This window comes from Anguilla anguilla, chromosome 15 (genome assembly GCF_013347855.1).
Source record: "Anguilla anguilla isolate fAngAng1 chromosome 15, fAngAng1.pri, whole genome shotgun sequence".
Classification (NCBI taxonomy): Eukaryota; Metazoa; Chordata; class Actinopteri; order Anguilliformes; family Anguillidae; genus Anguilla; species Anguilla anguilla.
Window position 1 is genome coordinate 7,454,467 of NC_049215.1, and position 21,104 is coordinate 7,475,570.

At 47.9% G+C, this 21,104-nt stretch overlaps 1 protein-coding gene across 5 annotated transcripts in view; it reads right to left on the bottom strand.

Moving 5' to 3' along the window:
* kalrna (kalirin RhoGEF kinase a) overlaps positions 1-21,104 on the bottom strand; it is a 164,394-nt gene that overhangs the window by 68,042 nt on the left and 75,248 nt on the right. For 4 of the 5 annotated variants that reach the window (XM_035393034.1, XM_035393036.1, XM_035393035.1 and 1 more), the window contains exons 10-15: positions 19,257-19,379; positions 15,120-15,311; positions 7,933-8,102; positions 6,196-6,370; positions 4,235-4,430; positions 2,630-2,796 (exon numbers count right to left, since the gene is read on the bottom strand). In XM_035393034.1, the coding sequence (XP_035248925.1) occupies positions 2,630-2,796; positions 4,235-4,430; positions 6,196-6,370; positions 7,933-8,102; positions 15,120-15,311; positions 19,257-19,379 (1,023 nt within the window). Of the gene's footprint in view, positions 1-2,629; positions 2,797-4,080; positions 4,106-4,234; positions 4,431-6,195; positions 6,371-7,932; positions 8,103-15,119; positions 15,312-19,256; positions 19,380-21,104 lie in introns of those variants that run through there. The other variant, XM_035393039.1, reaches the window with a different exon arrangement.

Consider the following 21,104-nt stretch of genomic DNA (forward strand, 5'->3'; position numbering starts at 1 on the left):
GAAGGTTAGCTGAAAGAGGGAATATGGGCGAAGCCATTTTGTGTTTCATCAGTAATAATGCCTAACCTGGTGGGTGTGTCTGCATGTGGCAGATGGGACAGCCTGCATGCATCTACAATCCATCCCTCATGAACGTGTGAAGATGAGTGAGTGAACGCTGTGATAGCGGATGACAAATGGCACGCTGGATGTAGGCATCTGCTGCGCAAGGGAATGAGTAGCTGCAATAACAAAAACCATTCAAAAAACGGCACGCAATAATTGCGTCTCGTATACACAGCCAACGCACGTTGTTAAATCCGTATGTTGTTCTGCTATAATCTCTCCACTGAAAAATGTGTCTTAGGGTGCGAATGGGCTGCTGTGCTTCAAAGAAGTAAACTGGAATATTTCAGGAAAAGGCACTGCAGAATTCCATTAATCATTTGAAAAGTAGGCTTTTTGGATAGCTTTTTTTATTTTTTTATTTTAAGTCAGTGTTCTAGAACTCCATTGCTTTCAACCACCAGTAGTGATTGTTACATTAGCATGAGAATCTTCAGCTGAGCAACATTCTAATCACATACTTGTGACGGCACATTCTACCATTAACAGCATTTTTCTATAAACCTCACCATTTCCATCCTGGATCTACACTGTGATTTCATTGGGGAGCACACAAAAGACTTCTCTGACTATACTTTATCCTCTTCTTCATTCCTGCCCTCACATGGGGTATCAAGGGGATGTGGTGTGTGCTGCTGAGCGTGCAAATGTGTGAAATCCCCAGCTAATGCACCCCAACTGCCCCCCCCCCCCCCAAATCCCCCCTACCCCGGCCAGCTGCGCGGCACAGCTGGTACGTGTGCTTGCATACAGGCGTGTAAAACTGCAGGTCCCCTACTTTTTCACCACTTTTTCATTTTTTCCAGAGCTTACCCTCCACGTGCTTGTGTATGCATGAGCATCACCTCCCTTCCTCCATCTCATAAGCCCATTTCTACCACCTTCCCCCAGAACACCATCACAACAAGCCCCATTTCTTTTCTGAGCGCCTGAATGCGAGGTGGAGCCACTCCTCGTCTCCGTCAACAGCGGTTTGGCTCTCGCTCGCCGCCTGAATGAAATTGCCCAAGATGAGCGGGGAGATTCGCCGCGAGCGCCACTCAACCTCCGTGTCACTTTGTTCAGAATAAAAAAAATTACAACCCTACTCTGTTTTTTGGGGGGGGAGGCATTCGCACAGCCTTTCAGTAATTTCAGCGGCAGCCACATTCGCGGTGAAGAACCCCCGCATGCAGTCACGCTCGCGTAAAGTGGCTCCTGAAAGAGGGGAAATGTGGCAGAGGCCATATTCAATGCCCCCTTGAGCTGCTGAAGAGAGGATGCAGCTGGGCTTGAATGAGCCACTACATGACACTGCACTGATTTTCCTTTTTTTCCCCCAAAATGGAGGACTTCAAGAGCCTGCTTACGACATACACACATTTTAATTAGATACAGCCAGTGGGCCTGAGGCTGTGGTTGTGATCAGACACGAGCCTGTTTTCTGATATAGTGCCGAGGAAAACGTAAAAGACACAGAACTACTGACGGCAAAGCCCACATTTACACTCCCTGACAGAAACGGTGGATACAGCAATGTACTGTAAATATGTGGACCTCTTGGAAAATATGAGAAATATATTTCACAATATTGTATTTTAAAAATGTGTTATAAATTACATTTGTATATATCCCACATATATTGCGGTGTGAGGGTAATATCTTGATGATATTTTTGTATTTCGATATACTGCAGTATTTTCTGCTGATAGATACAGAACTGCTAATGCTACACTCCGCAGCCTTTTAAATGAGGGTCATCTTTTACATAAAAATGAGTAGCATTCCGAGTCTGAATTATGCATATGAACTTTGAATAAATGATTTGCGGATTCCTGTGTCAGGGGAGGTGGCTTCTAAGTCTCTCATTTGGAAGTAAGAGTCAAGCATGAGTCAAGTACGTCTTCCTGGTCCAACCGCTGCAATTATGCAATTCACTGAACAGAAATAGCACCAGGCATTTGAAACAAATTCCTTACTCCAAGACTAAAACAATAATATAACGTTTACGCCATGGATTATGCATTTGGAGCTATATAACTTATAGCTATAAACTAAATGACACAGTATCAAACCAAACAGTTGATATAGCACAGTAAAGTGTTTCAAAGAATAAATCTGAAATCCCATTATATGTGTATGCAGGAGGGAGAGTAGGTGATGGTGATAACATTTTCTTTTCTTTAATTAGCGTATCTTTTTTAGAAGTTAACCAGAGGCTGTAAGAATTCTGTTCCGGTAAAAAATGAGAATGAGAAGGAGGGAACCATAGTTTGCACTTTAAGCAAAAAACAGATAATACTGTGAAGGTATCATTAATACAGGAAGAAGCTTTATGGTCTGGAGATAAGGTATACTGTATGTAATGTAGGATCACCAGCAAGATACAGAAACCAAGACTTTTTCTTTTCCTTCAGAGCAATTCATTTTTCATCCTCAGATGAGCCTGCATGTAGTGCGTGTGTGTTTGTGTGTGTGTGTGTGTGTGTCTGTACGTGTGTGTCTGTATGTGTTCTAATGTGATTAAACGGCGGGGTTGCCCTACCTGTTTGACCTCGGCCTGTAGGTGGCGCAGTTGCAGACACTGCTCCAGCCGTTTCTGTGTCTGGTCTGCGCTCAGGTCCAGCTCGTGCTGTTTCTCATGGAGAAACTCCAGCAGCTCCTGCACCTGTGTGGCCAGGTCCACCTCCTTCTCCCCCGTCAGCTCGATGCCTGTCACACACACACACACACCCACCCACAAACACACACACACACACACACACACACACACACACACACACACACACACACACACACACACAGACGTGTTCACATGCAGACACAGACATGAAAAAATCCACACATGCATTAACATTAACACACAGTAAAAGGGGGATGTGTCTTCACACTAGATGGAACTGCATTATATTCCATGAACCTTCAGTAAACTCTCTCATTATTATCTAACAGGCAAAAAATATACACATAATCAAATATTAATAGTTGTGCTCGGCTAAAATTGGTTGGTTTGGAGGTCTTTCAAAATAAACACATGAGAAAAAACAAGTGCATCAAATTATTTACACAGGTTTCTTGTTCACATACTGCTTTCTATGGTGAGTGTATTCATTAAATATTTATCACAAAGTTTAATGAAGGAACTTCATTATTGCCACTTCTTGTTTTATGGTTCTTTTTTTTGAAAGGCAAGGAAATTAAAGTTCATTTTACTTCCATTGTCATAAAAATTGAATTTTTTTTAGCACATTTACAATAACCACTTGAAAGAGACATGGCTCAGTCTTGCCACAGAACTTATGAAATAAAGCCATATTCAGACTACACCATGCATCTGAGAAATATACAGGCGCCAAAGAACAGCTTACAATATTTCAGTATCCCTGAATGTTTAAATGCCGCTCTAAGTCAGCCTTTGTGATTGCGTTTAAATGGCCAGTGTAGGCCCAGCGGTGCGTGAAAGCCGCACGCTAAGATTGGCAGGAAGCGTTGAGGCGGCGGCGCGGTTCCGCAGCTGCGCGGAGGAGAGGGGACTGCGAGGGTTAAACCCCGCTAGCCTCCCGGCGTGTCGTATTGACGCACCGCGCGAGTAAGAGGATTGTGGGAGAGGGGGGGGAAAGGCCACGCTTTTTAACCCAAATAGCGACTCCTCAGCAGCTGGCCAGCTCCAGAGCTGAATAAACAAGGCCGACGTTTCTCCTGACGTTCTCTTGGTCGAGCCTTTTATTCGGTAAGCAAAAAAAAATTTAAAAAAACAGCGCAGCAGCTGTCTTAATCCGAACGCGCGTCCGAGAGGGCAGGCCCCGCCCCCAGACCAGGTCTGGCCCCTCCCACTCACTCACTGGAGGCCTGGACCTCCATGATGTACTGGTGGAGGCTCTGCCCCCCAGACCAGGTCTGGCCCCTCCCACTCACTCACTGGAGGCCTGGACCTCCATGATGTACTGGTGGAGGCTCTGCCCCCCAGACCAGGTCTGGCCCCTCCCACTCACTCACCGGAGGCCTGGACCTCCATGATGTACTGGTGGAGGCTCCGCCCCCCAGACCAGGTCTGGCCCCTCCCACTCACTCACCAGAGGCCTGGACCTCCATGATGTACTGGTGGAGGCTCTGCCCCCCAGACCAGGTCTGGCCCCTCCCACTCACTCACCGGAGGCCTGGACCTCCATGATGTACTGGTGCAGGTCCTGGCCCTGCTGGATGACCTCGAAGGTCATGTTGTTCATGGCCAGCTTGCGCTCGGCGTGCCGCTGGAGCCTCTGCTCGGCCAGCGCCAGGTCCTCCGAGCTGAAGTCGCTCGTCTGCCGCTGCAGGTCCTCGTTCCAGGCGTCCAGCTCCGCCGTCACCTGGCAACACAAACATTCATTACAGAGTGGAATATACCACATATACTATTGAGGATACTTTATATGTATAATATACAGTATATTGTATAGTGCATATGTCATTCATCATCTGAACCATAAAAGATACAGCAATGTTTCACAATATATGAGCAAAAATGATAATTAATGATAATTAATTAATCCTAATTTCAGATATTTAAAAAGAAAAAGAAAGCCGCACACTCCCTGCTTCCAAATATTGAAATTCTTTCTCAAAAATGAATTTTTATATATATAATTAAATATAATTAAATTCTATTCAGATAATTATGTGAAAAGTTAAAATATATTGCAGTATATTCTGTATATTAAGGGCACCGCATCACACTGCTTTGTCCAATACCTGGCGGCTCCTAAGGACATTGTAGCAGCATGACGCCACACCTACAAACAGCACCCTCAGCCGCGCGCCAAAGTACACAATCCATCTTCATTAGCCAGGTGACACGATTCATATCGAATTAGGATTATTATATTATCGGTCCAAACCATCCGTGCGAAAGGAGTATGGATCTTTAAATCTTCCTCCGGCATTTCTCACACCAAACCGTTCTACGCGTTTTATCTTTAAACACTCAACCGAGTTTTTTTCTTTCTGCTGAAATCGTTATTTTCGTGCGCAGTTGCTAATGGCAGATAATGAAAGCAATCAGCCATTTTGTAATCAGAAGTGTATCGGCTTCTGCTGAGCGAGGTGGGGACTGAGACCGGCAGACATGCATTATCCCAGCAGGTCAGTAAATAAGTGCTCGCCGGTTGATTAATTCTGTATAACAGTCGATTTCATCCTCAAATACCCCTCTTCTGCTACTTTTGTGATATAAATCTCCTCAGAAAAGGCTTGGCTCTTTCCTGTTTTCCTAACGACAGTGAAAACCTCCACGTTAAACATACTGTAGAATTGAGTCACTGTGGTCCACTGTATGCTTTCAATTCTACAGTGAAGCAATTATAAAACGGAAATGTAAACTGAAAATTACTCAAATGCCCTTGTTTATTGAAATAATGTTGGTTTAGAATGCGTAAAGCACGTAAGAAAAACCATGCCGTGCCATTGCACCCATCCGCATCCCAATGTGTACATGAACAAAAAAAATCAGTAAACAAATACCGATGTGTGTGCTAACCTATCTGCTTTGGAACTCTGCGCTAGCTCTCCGAGCTGTCAAAATAGGGCCCCATGACTAATTCCTTCATTATCAGGGAAAAAGGGCTGTATTGCTCGGCACTGAAAAATGCAGTCCGTGGTAATTTGTGATTCCAAGCAAATATGTTTGAGACACGCACACACATAACCATCCCCATATGCATGCGCACAGGCGTGCACACATATATTCTCTGCTCTTTTTAATGTAGAATACACTGCAAAGCAGGACCGGTCCACCGTGCAGATTACCCACAGCTCTTATTAGGAAGAACACGGCTATCAATCTAAGTCAACTGCTATCAGGACTCCCCAGCCAAACACTGCATTATTTAATAAAGTGCAGCAGCGAGCAGATGTACCCACACGAACAGAGACTCGCTCCCCTCTCTCTCTCTCTCTCTCTCTCTCTCTCTCTCTCTCTCTCCATCTCTCTCTCTCTCTCTCTGAACCCCCTCCTCTAGGGCCACCTGAGCCTTTTTCCCCAGGGACCCTCTCACAATCTGCTCCCCCACCCCCCACCTACCCCTGCCCCCCCCAATGCAGGCCCCTCCCCCACCCACCGGGCCGCCGCCCACTCACCTCGATGGTGTACTGCTCAAAGATGCGTAGCTGCAGGAAGATGTCCAGCTTGATCTTGCGCTCGTGGAAGAGCTCCTCCATCTGACCCTGGGCCTCCTCCAGCTGCTGCAGCACGCCCTCAATGTGGGCGATAGAGCTGTTGTGCGGCATCTTGTTGCTGGACATGGCCGAGTCCCTGCAGGACGGAGGGGAGGGGAACGGGAGGCGAGAGGCCGTCAGCGCCCGTTCCCGACGGCGGGAGGGCACCGACGGGCCCACATGGGCAGGGAGATCTAGGCACGGTGGTGCCAGCTCGGAGCAGGGGGGCAATGATTTCACGGCAATGATGTCACCCGCAACCAGTCCACACCGCCTAGATCAGTTCCCTTCGTTCCTGGTCTCAGGAAGAGCTGCAGGGTCGGCTGGTTTTTGCTGCTACTCGCCACTTCGTTGGTTTCCTGGGTCTGAATTGGTTGCGAATATTAAGGCGAAAACAAGAACCAGCAGACCCCGCGGCCCGCCAGGACCAGTAATGAAGATCACTGCCGCAGCTGTAGAGGCCGCCCCCTGGGCATGATCTGAGTGGATTGTGCATTCGGGATGCTAATTGGGACGCTGCGGTGACGACTTTCAGTAATCACCATCACTATCAATATAAGTCAATGCATCCCAAGCTAAAAAAAAACGGGAGAAATATATGCTAAAATACTGACAGAGCAGAAGACTGTGAATGGATAGCCCCCTTTCAAGAAGCAGCGCTGGCCTTAAAAATCCTGGCCCTTCCTTCCAGAGAGCTGGGCCAAATTAAGTACTGACAGTAAAATTAAAAGCAAGGGCCCAGAGGATATAAATCAACTGGTTTTTTTTACATCTCCTGTTAGACAGTGCTACCGTTTATTAGCCTCGTGATGAAGCCATTTCATCAGTCAAACTGAGCGCTCTACTCACGCTAACAGAAGAACTCTAACTGCATTTATCTTTCATTAAGAAACATAAGAAACGAACGTAACCTTCGTTATATGAAATCTTCTCGCCCGTTTTAACTGTCAATGCGATCAAACCGGTATGGACTCAATGTTCACACCGAGAAAAACAGACGAGGAAAACGCTCTCCTTTGTTGTCATCGCATTCAGATGTAATTTAATAGAGCTCCCCTTTGCGACAGCACACACAAGGAGCTATTCTCGCGAAAGCAAATAGCTCAATCAAAGGTTAATTGTGTGACAAAGCGAGAAATATCTCCATTGCATGATTAACCCATCTTTCCTCCGAGCGGCACGATGCCTTATTAATAAAAGCAACGAACGCGCAGCTACCCGATTCTTCTCTCGTGCCAACAGTGCTCGGAGAAGATCTCCCAAGACAACGGGGACAGCTGAGTTTCCATGCTGTTTACAGTCCCCAGTGACACTCGACTGGTAATCGGCAGGCTGTGGTTTGAAATATAAAATATCAATCTGTAGCAACACCCTCGAGCAAGGCTCATAACCTGAATTCCAGTAAATATCCAGGCGAATACATGGGGTACGAGCAGACAGCTATGTACTTTGCCCAGGACAACAACGTCCAGCAGGCAAATAAATGTGAATACACTAGGGTGATGTTTAACCTCATATTATATAGGGATGACACATATATCTCAGATAGTTCTGGTTACACCTACTGCTATATTGCTTGTTTTTGCTGTAAGCTCATACGTTCATTTCAGCTGCTAGCCAGCAACACTGCACCCTGCAGGCGGGCTGCGGAAGTCTCACCTCAGCTGCTGGATGAGGTCCTCCCCCTCTTTGATGACGTTGAGCGTCGCCTCCAGCGTGGCGGTCTGCTGCTGCTTGAACTGCTTGATGAGCTCCTGCACGGAGTCCACCGAGTCGGAGCACACCTCCTCCAGGAGCTCCTTCTGAAGGTCCTCCATCCAGGTCCACAGCTGGAGGGGGGAGATGCAGAGGACGGCTCCCATGAGGGCGGGCCAAAAAACCCGGCTGCGTTTTTTTAAACAGCTCAATGCCTGGCCTCGTTGAGAGATGTTGCTCACTAGCGCCAGCGCGGCTGGCTCCAGTAAAGGTCCTCAGCCGCCCATTTCAATGTGAGTCAATGGTACCAATGAGGTCATCCTCCCTGCCTGGCTGAGGAGCTCCTGTAACTACTGAAGTTGCTGAGGCGCTATAGAGCTGCAGTGCTAAGGAACAGACAGACAGGTCAATGAAAGAACATTACACAGCCTCTATGTTAAAGAGTTTTCTTATAGTTTGAGTCTTATGTTAATGCTACAGCGAGTCTTCGCGGGCATGCTCAAAATACACACGGTTGCAATCAACACACAAACTGTTGCAATCAAAACACCACGGTAAGTCTGATCATGAAATGATGCAGAACCGGAATAAATTATCCAGCAAACTCACGACGGAGTCACAATACTTCTCTCAAGAGGAGGGGAAACAGAATCCCAAATCCACATAATAAATATATCACCACATTACAAAACACAGGGAAGTGTTTTCTTTCTGCGGCCTGGTCATGGTTTCGATAGCGCAGCTATTCATCCGAACTGGGTCTACCTGTGCGCTGCTGTTATTTCTGCTAAGGTCACAGACGTTAAAATGCTTTTTCTGCTCAGCCGTTCTCTGAGAATGTCCTTGTCGTTAGAAATGGCACAGGACTCCCGCACTGTGGCATTTCTCGCCAGACCCCGGCTCGCTTTTTCGTTTGCGCTCTAATTTCTCTCCTTAGGCGAAGGCTCGAGAAGGTCACGTCGCCCTCGCATTCGTTCAAACTGTTCCATTCCTACTGGAGTTTTTGCAGAAATATCACTGCAGCATTGGCATCACATTAAATCATTGTGCACTTCTCCTAGATGATTATCAGCAGGCAAATAGATGCTCTTTCCATCATTAGAACAGGTGTCCAATGCTTGACTATCACAACATGCAGCGAAAGAGTAAATATTCTCAAATGCAATGGTATGTGAAAAGATAGAGAATATTTTCCCAAAGACACCCACACAATTGAGTCTGTCAATTTGTCTAAATTAAAGGGCCACATATCATTTGACCACTAGGGGGCCAACGTAGACTCAAAGGGGGTAATGCTTGGCGATTTGATTGCTCTCATTCTCAGTTTCACAAATAGGACCAAAAAAGTGTATTGAGTCAGCAAAAAACACAGCTGGGAACATTTTAACATCTTAAATTTTAGAAAATGACATTGTGCTTTGTTTGTCTGTTAAAACAGTGAATAACCAAGTATGAGGACAGCTTATGGGTGTGTGTGTGTGTTTGTGTGTTTGTGAAGGATACTACCATTAATATGGTTTCTTAATCATATTGGTCAGCATCCTTTCAAATTAGATACACAGCTAAACAACAGGACATTAAGTGCAAATACAATGGGCCTTGCGAGCAACAACCAAGAGCCAAATCAGTAACTATGCAAACAATGCTGTAGCCTACAAGGGCACTAGGTAATGTACAGAATGCAATGACATCATAGGGCCTTCTGATGGAAGTGGATGTGTTCTGAGATATGATCCCATTCACTTGATGAGCCCATACGGGCTAAATGAGAAGCCTGGCTAGGCTCCATCAAACATTCTTATGTTCATTTACGTCTCCTCCAGGCCATAGCAATAAAGCGCCCAGCTGTCATATACAATATTATACAATTTGTTAAGCTAATTCTAAGCATACACAGGCGATTATGCACATTGCAAATAAGACAATGTGAGGAAAGGGATTGCTTTATATCAATTCAAGATATTCTTTTAAATAAAAAGCATTATTTGGTAAATTAATTAAATTATCTGCCACATTAATGAGCCATGCTAATGGTCTGTTCTCCTTGAGCGTAAATTTGCTTAACAAAACTGATTATTTTTTACATTATGGTGCCATAAATCCAGATAAAGCACTGAAAAGCCATTCAAATTGTGCTCTATCAAGGAAGCTCTTACAGTTAATGTGAGAGGTACAGTACAAGACTAGCTTGTACACAGTATACCGTATTCATGTTGCAAGGGTTAACCCTTCTATAAAACAGAGTGGCTTTGCCGTTTCTGTGGTTCCCATAGTAACCGCTCTTCATGTCTGATCTGAGCACGCTCAGGATTACAAATGTTGCTCTGTAAGACCCCGGCAATTCCTACCGCTGAAGGATTCCTGCTGTACGGCCTAAGCCTAACTAGTTCACGTAGAATTACACAGAGACTTTTGAATAAGGACATGGGATTAGCATGGAAATAAAACAGAACTGGCCTACGCATTGAAATATAGTGCTGATATGGGGAAGAGGTAAGTATGCATGGTGCACACACCAGGTATATACCAGCACGTAGCGTGCAAATGTGACACTAATACGAGGACTATAATCAGTAGCTTTAGCATACAGGCAGACTTCCGCTACCAAATGGAGGGGTTGAAGTGGGTCCTGGCTCAGTTAGGACCTGTTTAGGCGGAGGATTCCCTGGGAAAACCAGGCTGTTCCGAGAAGGGGAATTCTGTAAGGCAGTTTTCCGTCTGGAACGAGTAGGAAATCGGCGCAGAAACTGGGAGACAATGCTGCTGGAGACACTTTCTTTTGAGATCAAACGAGGTGCTGAGTTATTGAAGCCATTAAATATCCCAAACCACTCATAAGAAAGAGTAGGGATTTCCCCCAGTGTCCTGTCTGAGTTTCTAACATTCCTCTCCAGTTCTATCATCTTCTGTTGAAAGGATCCCAACCTCACCGCCACAGCTGACTGGTGGGGAGCCTTTCCATGCAGAATGGCTGTCTTGCATCACCCAGGAAGGAGCTGCAAGTCAATGGTGTGTGATGGTCATTACATCCCCTCATTGTTTAAAAAAAAGTGAAAGCTGTGAATAAGCAGAGCGCGAGGGACCTCAGGTGTGTGTGTGTGTGTGTGTGTGTGTCAGACAGAGAGAGTGAGAGAGAGAGAGAGAGAGAGAGAGAAACGGGGCTGTACAGACTCAGTGACCATCACAAAAAGGCCTGGCTATCTAAAGATCACAGACTGGCATTTAATATCGGTGATGTGCTTATGGGAGGGGGAAGGGGGGATGTATCTACTTTCATTTTTTTCATTTGTGTACTTTAATGCTTTTGCAATGCAGCTCACTTGTCTTGCAAAAGAAGCACACTTGAATTTGAATTTGAGACACGGGAGACAGACGCAGGGCAGGAGTTCTAACAGCCTTCTGGGACACAGAGCTGGCACACGGCTCAGTTCCTCTTTAATCCCTACAACCAGCCCGACAGAGGGGGGGCAGGGGGGGCAGGGGGAGGGCGTGGGGGTGGGGGATGCGATGACAGAACTCCGGGGGACATCACAGTCGAGTCAGCAGCCAGAGACCTGGCTCTCTCCCAGGCTGAAGACACAGCGCCGAAGACACAGCGGTGGCTGACTTTCCGGGAGCTTCCGTTTCTCGTCCGTTAATTAGCATCACGTTTCAACAGCGCGTCCTCGGCGTTAAAGCTGCAGACATCGGCAGACGCCGAGGGCTCGAATGTCCCGATGGAGCAGAGGGGAGGGTCAGGGGCTCCAGCGGCACCCCCTGGGGTGAGCGGGGCCAGGGGGGACCCCGACAGAGGGCCGGCATTGGGCCAACAGCAACACGCATCAAAGCCTCCGCTGAAACACAGCGGCGAGCGGCGGCTCTGACACTCAATCAAACTCTGGGGTTAAACTGTACAGACACCGTTTATCCCACTGTTTAAATATGCGGGATGTACAGCGTTTCAGTCAGATCAGGCTTTTACTGCCATTACACACATACACACACAGGCATGTGTACACACACACACTCTCTCTCTCACACACACATGCACAGGCGCATGCACACACATACTCACACACATGCACACGCACTCATGCACAGACACGCACACACACACACACACACATGCACACGCACGCTCACACACACACACACACACACTCACAGGCACAAACACACGCACACACACACACACATTCACACAAAGTCAACAAGTCAAACAGTTAATCCCCCTAAAGTACGACTTTTGCTCCAAACCTCAAGAAAAATAATGTCAGCTGGATTCATGGGATTTCACAAACGTGATTAAATTAATCCAACTCCAACATTTTAAATCAATTATATTTTACGGGATAAAAGAGCAAAACGGGGGGAAAAAAACTGGCATTCAAATCACTCTGATGCAATAACTGGAGTCTGGACAAAGCAGTACGGATTTTGAACTAGCCGTACTAGCAGTACTATTTAAAGCAATACAACGACGGCAGTAAGAACAAGCGAGACCTCCTTTCATGTCTAAAGTGTGTATCTGGCGTGTGCTGCGTGTCCCTGCTGTGTGGGCAGCGGCATTGACTCTGACGGAGCATCTCCTCTTTAGCCGAGCAGAACGCACGCCAGACAGAGTCTTCCAAAGAGCCCAGACCGCACGGGTCCATCTGAACATGAAAACCAATGTGCACAGCACAGCACAGACGACCGGCTGCCTCCTTCCAGCCAACACTGTAAAATGACTGCAATTTTCTGTTGTCCTGCACACTCAGCAGATTGTACTTATTTGACACTAATTGCTTTGTTAAGTACCTGCAATATGATCTGCTGTATATCACTTACATCAGTGAGATGCAATGCAAAGCCAGTGGGGCAGACATACTATACGGATCTGTTATCTTGCCATACAGCGTATAACTAATGACTATGACAAATGAGAGAAACAGATTCAATGTTAGAAGTAATTATTTTAGTAATTTTGTAGAGAGCGAAACCAGTAATGGCCCTTAACCAGAATAAACGGAGGGATAACTCCCTGACTTCAGGATCATTACCCGTGGATACACATTTTGACATAATAGTGATTTGTGTAACTTGAGTGGTGCAGTTTCTTATATCCCAGTGCAGACCCGGTGAAGTTCCGGGTAGGACACTGCCGTTGTACCCTTGAGTATGGTATTTAACCTGCATTGCCTCAGTATATATCCAGCTGTATAAATGGATGCAGTGTAAATGCTATGTAAAAGCTGTGTAAGTCGCTCTGGATAAGAGTGTCTGCTAAATGCCTGTAATGCAATGATGCGGGGGCACTGACATCACCTTAAAGTGATGGCCTTCCCAGCATGCAATGTGAGCTGTGGCGCTCGCATCATCGCTCGCTAAGATCCGCGAATAAGATCTGACAGGATTCCTGGAACCGCCAGGCGATCCGTGCGGGAAGCCCGGCTCTCAGAACCACATGACTCCCTTCACTCTTTCGCACAAACCCTCGTCTGCTCACAGCGACCTGGTGCGGTCCGCACGAACGCCAGCTGCGCACCGCAGTGCAACCTCTGTGACACTCCGCGCCCTCTACGCTCCTAAAAACTAAAAACTTACAGCCTGCTTACCAGGCGCCCTGTGGTTCTCGCGCCCCCCAAAAAAATAAAAATAACTCAGACGCGAGCAGTCGAAGACGTGCGTCGGCTGCCAATATGGAAGAGAGCGTATAGAATCAATTACACACGCTGGGAGGTGGGGTCAGGCGTGTAGACCCGTAGCCAGTGCCTGAGGAACACAGACAATACAACTCCCACCATTAGCTTCAACCGGAGCTACGAATTCAGCGAAGTTTGAAGACTCCACAACAGCTCCACGGGATATAAAAGCGGATCGCAAGCATTCAAGGTAATTCTATTTGAGAAAGGCAGAAGGAGGAAAAAAAACTCAATTCTCCCAAAAAAAACGAAGTCACGATAACAAACACGGCCGTCACAAACGATAACGGATCGATAAATCAGCGCGACCGAGCGCCAGGGAGACGCAGCCCGGCGAAACCCAGCCTGGGAAATCCGCCGCGCGACGATTACAGTAATCCGTTAGCCCCAGCCGCGGCTTAGCCTCAATATTAAACCGCGCTAAGCTTAGAGCGCTAACCGCTTCCCGCCGCCGCCCGCGCGTTTTACGCATCCCGGGGCGGCTCGCTCTCTCGGCGGCGCATTGCTAGCGCGCGTCACGCGTCGATGTGACCGCCTCAGAATCGGCGCGTCCGTCAGCGAAGCGGACGCAGCGACGGGACGCCGAGAGCAAAAGAAAGGGCTGCGCGTCCTTTTTTAAAATTCAGTTTATTTTTTTTGTCGGTTAAAGGACTGATTAGAGGCGAGGGCGGCAGGGCAGCGGGACGCCGCGGCGGGGATCAGAAACAGGACCGCGCGCGCGCGTGACCGCTTGCCCCTCGGTTCGAACGACAGAGGTGCGCTGCGGCGCGTCGACCGCTGCGTGACCTGGCGGATAAGGAGAGCAATTTCACAGAACAGAGGGAAGAGACCGCTTAGAACATTTTTAAAAAAACTCTAGGTCTGCTACGTGACGTATTGTATCGGCACTGGTAGAAAGCGCAATAAAACAGTCGCGTTTGAAAACTACAGAGACCCCCGCCCTCCTGCATTACTAAACACACGTTCACCTCTTTGAGCTGTAATATGTAACAAAGCGTATATCAGTGCTGTTTCGGTGAAGAGGAGGTTCGCGGAAAGCGTGCCTCAGACGCGCACACCCTCAGATCGGCCCTGCTCGTGAGCACTCTCATCTGGCAGGGATCAGACTCCGCTGGAGCACAGACTCCCCGCATTCCTCAGTAATCTGGCAGTGATCCCCTCTGAATGACTGGTATGCTCCTCAGCGCAGTCATTAACGGCAGTTTAGCCCCCCCCCCAGACAGACAGCTGAGGCCACGGCGTCTGCTAACCCCCCCCCTCCCCCCCCCCGGCGTCGCCCCACGCACGCTGGAACGTTCCGGATGACAGCCGGGTGGAGGCGACAGGCAACATCCGCACCTATTTATCAACACCCCCAACCCCCACCCGCACACCCCCAACCTCCTCCCGCACACCCCAGTCCCCCTCCCGCACACTCGCAACAAGCCCCTCCCCCCAAGCATTCTCAGTTCCCGGGCTGGGCCCCAGGTCGTAGGGGGCGGAGCCTACCTCTTTGGTGTGGGTGTGGAAGGACACGGACATGTCCAGCAGGAGCTTCCTCTGCTCCACGCGCCGGACGAAGTCCTGGATGCGCACCTCCAGGTGGCGGGCCGCCTTGTAGATCTCCTCCGGGTCGCACTCCCCCGTCTGCGCCAGCTGCTCCGCCGCCTCCAGGAGCTTGTCGGCGTTGGTGTAGGTGTTCTGCTCCGCCCCCGAAAAAAAACAAAACACCAGAGATGACGGACACAGAGCCAGGTTACGCACACGTGACAAGACCTCTGTCTCTGTCTCTCTCTGCTGCTGAGCTCTCCTCTTCTCTCCTTTCCTCTCCTCTCCTTTCCTCTTCTCTCCTCTCCTCTCTCCTCTCCACCCTCAGTCTAAGATCTCTCTCTCTCTGCTGAGCTGTCCTCTCCTCTTCTCTTCTCTCCTCTCCTTTCTTCTCTCCTCTCCTTTCTTCTCTCCTCTCCTCTCCTCCCTCAGTCTAAGATCTCTCCCACGGGGGCACCAGGTAAACTCCCCGAAGCGATGGCATCACACGGAGGGAGAGAGGCCATCTGTGCTGAGAGTGTGGTGTAAGCCCAGGCTCTGTAATCCCAGCACTGCCAGGCAGAGATGCTGTTTTTCACCACCGCGCCCGGGGCGAGTGAGGAGGGAGCCGTGAGACGGGGCGAGTATCCGGGTCGCACGTGCACCGGCCGGCCAAATCCCTGCCGCCGTCAGACGCCGGACCTGACCTCGAGCCGACACCAACGGGGGCGTGTCCTCGCACGCGGGAAAACGCGTGACGTCGGCACGGCCCGGACTGGGGAAAGCCCCCGGCGGTCGGGACGGACTCTCACCTGGGGCCGGTCCGGAGGTTCACCGAAAGTATGCGAAACCGTCTCGATCACAGAGGCGGGGATTAAAACAACCGCGGCCAATGGGAGATCGGCAGTTTGGGCCAAAGCCCGTACGAGACTCTTTTACACTACGGTGGGTGTCTAAGCCCTGCAAATCTTACGATTATCCCCAGCTAAGCCTTTTTTTGGTTAATCTGCGGATTATTTATTTATTTATCCAATCCGCTTTTTAAATAACCCGAAGGGCGGTGCGATGCACCACAGAATTTAAAGTCTCAGTTGTGCTCCTGTAACGTAAAGCACGTTATGTAGACTCTGTGTGATATCAGGCTGATTTTCCTACTATAGATTTTCTACCCAATTTTTATAGATTTAAAAATCCATATCATGTTGGTATTACAGATTTCATATATCCCAATCATATCCCAGACCTAGTCCAAATCCTCTTTGTGTGCGCTCAGTAGGGGGATCATTGCATTAAAGCACACACAATGGCGGTATCAAAGCAAAAGACCTTCATAGCATAAACAAGATTAGACATCGACACATATGGAATAATGTGTCTGCCCAGCCCTTGTACAGGGCATGACCAAAATCTCAACCTGTACAATCGTGACATCTCTCCGCCTCTGTTTGGAGCAAAACATAGCTTCACATAAGGAAAAATGCAGCTGTGGAGGTTATGGCTGATACCCAATCACTGCGCCCAGTTCTCTCATCAGTCCTGAAGCTCCTCTCCTTCCTCAGAGAATCTGACCGCCTCCCCCTGCCAGCAGACCCAATCCAGCGTAACAACCCCCCAGTGCTCCGCCCCCTTTGACATGACAGCAGACGTAACCACCCCCCTCCTTCAACCTCTGCATACAATCGGCTGCTGGAAAGGTGTGTCTGTCTCAATGCTATTGTTCTGCTTCTTCTTCTTCTTCTTTTTCTTAAACTGCCGGATTCATGTTATCTCTTTCAGTCAGTCTATTCCACTGAGGAATTCTGCGAGCATCAGAACCAGATGGCACAAACGAAAGCCACGATTTCTCCTCTTTATTAACTGCTCGCTCAAAGCAAATCCCTGCCGAGCGTTCCGTTGGCAAAATATATTTGGGTCAGACAAATAACAAGCAAATAAAGGATGAAAAGAAGAGTAAATAGCAAATAAATCATCTTTAATGGTTAGTGAGATCCAGACTATTTGTACCGTTTGATTTGTTTTTTTTTTGTCTTTCAATGACATTCACTAATCATAACCGAGGGCAGAACGAGCTTCAACCCCTTTCATGTCCAGGATCAATAAAATGTTTGACGTGTTCTACAGATTCAAAGGGAGAGCAGGGTTCAGTTCTGAGGAGAAATTATACTGCTTTTCTTGCGCATCATATTTTCCCCAGTAACACACTTAAGACTAGAATATACCTCATTTTCTCTGGACCACTACACTCAACAACCCTCCTATGACAATTCAAAATAATCAATTTTCCATTTTGGTGAGTGACTCAATCCATTCACTGAGCTAACAGAGGAAATCAAGGCAGGGCTGTGCGTGCACTGTGCGTAATCAATGTTAACTGTAAATGCAGTAAACATGTGCACATCTTAGATGATTATAGACAAAACAATAAATGTCCCAAACATTGTCTGAAATACAAGTACTGTGCCAGTCTATATGATTGCAAATTCCTAATAGTAATCTTAAATGATTCAGTGTGGCCCAACTGTCAATGTATGGATTAAATATGAACCCATCATATATCCATCAGAGGAGGATGTTTGCTGTAGTGTGTTTTGGACACGTTAAAAAAAATACAAGTTTCCCTGCAGGATAATTATTCATTTCTCCTTCTAAAGTTGTGCCTGGTGGACTTCTGATATTCAGATACCAAAGTGCAAGCTTGCATACTGTATGTTAGCTCTTTAGAGCTGTACATCCCAACAGAGGTAAATCATCTGACCCAAATATATAAAATCCATCATAATGCAAGGATTACATCTCACTTTGCCATCAAAACCGGATCCAAGTCCTGGTGTTAATGCTGTCCATATCTTCGGCAGCTACACTCATGTGCTCACAGCAATGCGTAATTATGCGAGCCAATTCTTTTCTTTGGCCTTGCTTTTTCGATAAAACGTAGTACAAATTTCAGCAACTTTCTGCTCCAGTAATTCAGAAAAAAACAGTTAGCGTTTTCAATGATCTTTTTTCCATTATGTTAGTAACTGGTTTCACTTTTGAAACTTGGACATACAAATGGGTTCCAGAATGAGAAATTTCCTTTGACAAATGCAAGGAATCAGAACAAGAAAAAAGAACAGAAAAAGAACGAAAAAGGGAGAAAAAAAAAGGTTTATGTCTCATTTCAGTGCTTGGACTGTTTCTTGTCATCTGGGGCATCCCTGTGTGGACTGCACTGCAGTTAAAGAACTATCTGGAAAGTCCCATCACCCGGCTTGTCCATTTCTATGAGTTTCAACAGATCTCTAAAGAACATCTGAGAATAGCATGTTGGCATAGCCATTTTATAAACCATTTCTTAACCTTTAACCATTTCTCACAAGTTTGACGGCCACTGTCTGTCAAGAACAGCAGAATTCAACACAATGATACTAATGTCAGCCATTTTGAATTTCATATGAACATCTGAAAAGTAAAGCAGTAAATACAGACACTCAGCACTAGCAAGCTATTTTGTCTAAGCCCATGGTTACTATTAACTCATATTTCCTTGTCTATATCTCCATATCTATCTACTAGCACAGAAATAGAAAGAGACAGAAACAGGCAGACATTCAGGGAGACAGAGGAAAAAAAATCTTTCTGATTCTATGTGAGGTACAATGGCCATGTCTTCTCTTCGTAAGATATTTTTAGCCACATGCCACCCAGGGCCCACAGTTCTATCTATGCGTCACACTGAACATTTATAGGAACATAAAATAAAGGCTTACAGGCTTGGACAGGGAGCCATTTTAAATCTGCAGTATAACAAGGCCGAAGAGCCCAGCTGTTTCCAATCAGCAGATCAGATGAGATATTTTCAAACAAAGAGCCCATCTCCAACGGCTGAGAGGAGCCAGCCGATGCCCTGCGAGGGGGGGTCGTGGGGGTTTGGGGGGGGGGGAGTCGTGGGGGTTTGGGAGGGGGGGCGGGTGATTCAGAGCGAGGTCTGGGTTATGGTGCTGGGTATGTTATAGCACATGTAAGTGGTACTGTGCACACTGTGTGTTCTGGCCTCCTGTAAGGAGGAGAATTTTTGGAAAGGGGCGGTGTCGTGACGAAGCGGGACCCCCGCCGGGCGCTTCGTTCGGCGCGTCCCACCTGAGCCACCTCCTCGAAGTCGTCGTGGCGTTTCTGCAGCGCCCGCGCGCGGTGCAGCGACTTCCCCACGCCCGTGTGCTTGCTGAGGAAGGCCTCCCCGTGGTTCTCGATCCAGTCCATCACCTGCAAAAGAAGAGCACGCGGTGTTCAGACCTGCTCATGAAACACACAACTCAGCAGCCTTAACGCGGTGTTCAGCCCTGCTTATCACTCACACAACTCTGCAGCCTTAACACGGTGTTCAGCCCTGCTTATCACTCACACAACTCTGCAGCCTTAACACGGTGTTCAGCCCTGCTTATCACTCACACAACTCTGCAGCCTTAACACGGTGTTCAGCCCTGCTTATCACTCACACAACTCTGCAGCCTTAACACGGTGTTCAGCCCTGCTTATCACTCACACAACTCTGCGACCTTAACACGGTGTTCAGACCTGCTTATCACTCACACAACTCTGTAGCCTTAACACGGTGTTCAGCCCTGCTTATCACTCACACAACTCTGTAGCCTTAACACCATGTTCAGACCTGCTTATCATCCACACACTTCTGCGGCCTTAACACCGTGTTCAGACCTGCTTATCATCCACACGCCTCGGCAGGCTGGCCCAGGGAAGAATCCATCATCCTCACCTCCCTGCCATGCCCCATTCCACCAGCGCTCCCTCACACAGGCCGCACGCTGACAGAGACTCCCCAAAGTGCCACAGTCACACAGTCACACACACACCGCCTTGGACTGCGTCCACATTCGCTCCTAACTGCCACTCGCAAATAAACGCGAGTGTTTATTTCTTCATAAACACAGTTTGCCGGATTCATCAACACAATCAATTTTTTTTTGCCAAACCGTGTTTGCGAAGGAAAAAAAACAATTTTGAAGTCAATGGAGTCGACAGCGTGGAACGAATCCGGGCAACTGTCGGGAGTGACACTCGCTCACAGCAGACGAACGGCTACGTTCACAACAGCCTCCTCAGTGTCTGAAACGCAGCAGAGGTTTAAATAAACCATCACGGAAAAAAAAACACGGGCAACACGGAAAACGAGCATCTTTTTTTAGGCCTGTCTGAGGCCTAATCAAAACAAGATGGTGCACCACGGCGTCTCGGCGATATCTCAATGGACGTGGTGAAGAGTGCGGCTTCGGCGTCAGGAGCTAATTGTTATTTTTCTTCCCCAGCCGAGGGAAGGAGGAACACCCCCCCCCCACCCCCCCCCCCCCACCCCCCCCGGCCGTGCCCAAATGAGCGTGTGCGTGGCACAGAGACGGGAGGGGCCCCTCACTCGCGTGCGGGAGAGCCGGAGTGTTTACTGGAAGCGACAGGGAGGGTCCGGGCGCCGTTCGCTATCCTCTCCCTCTCCCTGATTAGAGCTTCCAACAGAAGCCGAGCGAAGAAAGGCCAGCCTGGCATTCGGTTGACACGTACGGGGGGAGGGGCTCCAGCCAGGACGGGCTCCGCCTGCTTCCTGCCGGCCTGTTTTCCAAGAAGGGTTTTTGCGCTTTTATTTTTTATTTTTTTTGCCCGTGGCACAAAGGCAGTTGTTAGCTGGCTGTTAGCTTCGGGGGCTGTCGTTTTATTGCGGTTCCTGGCAGTCTCCCAATCAGTACCACCCAGCTCAGCCGCTCACCTTACGCTTTAATGGCATCGCTGACGACCTCAGATCATGGACTCGTTTAAAAAGACGCGCTAAGCAAAAGTCATTAAAGCCAACGGCCCCTAAAGGAGATGTTGAGGGGGGGAAAAACATCACGTTTATAAATAACGTTCTGTTGTATGTCGCTGACGAGTTTGCACATTACATCGCTTTTAAATGGACTGTGCCTATACTACCATCGGGTTTCT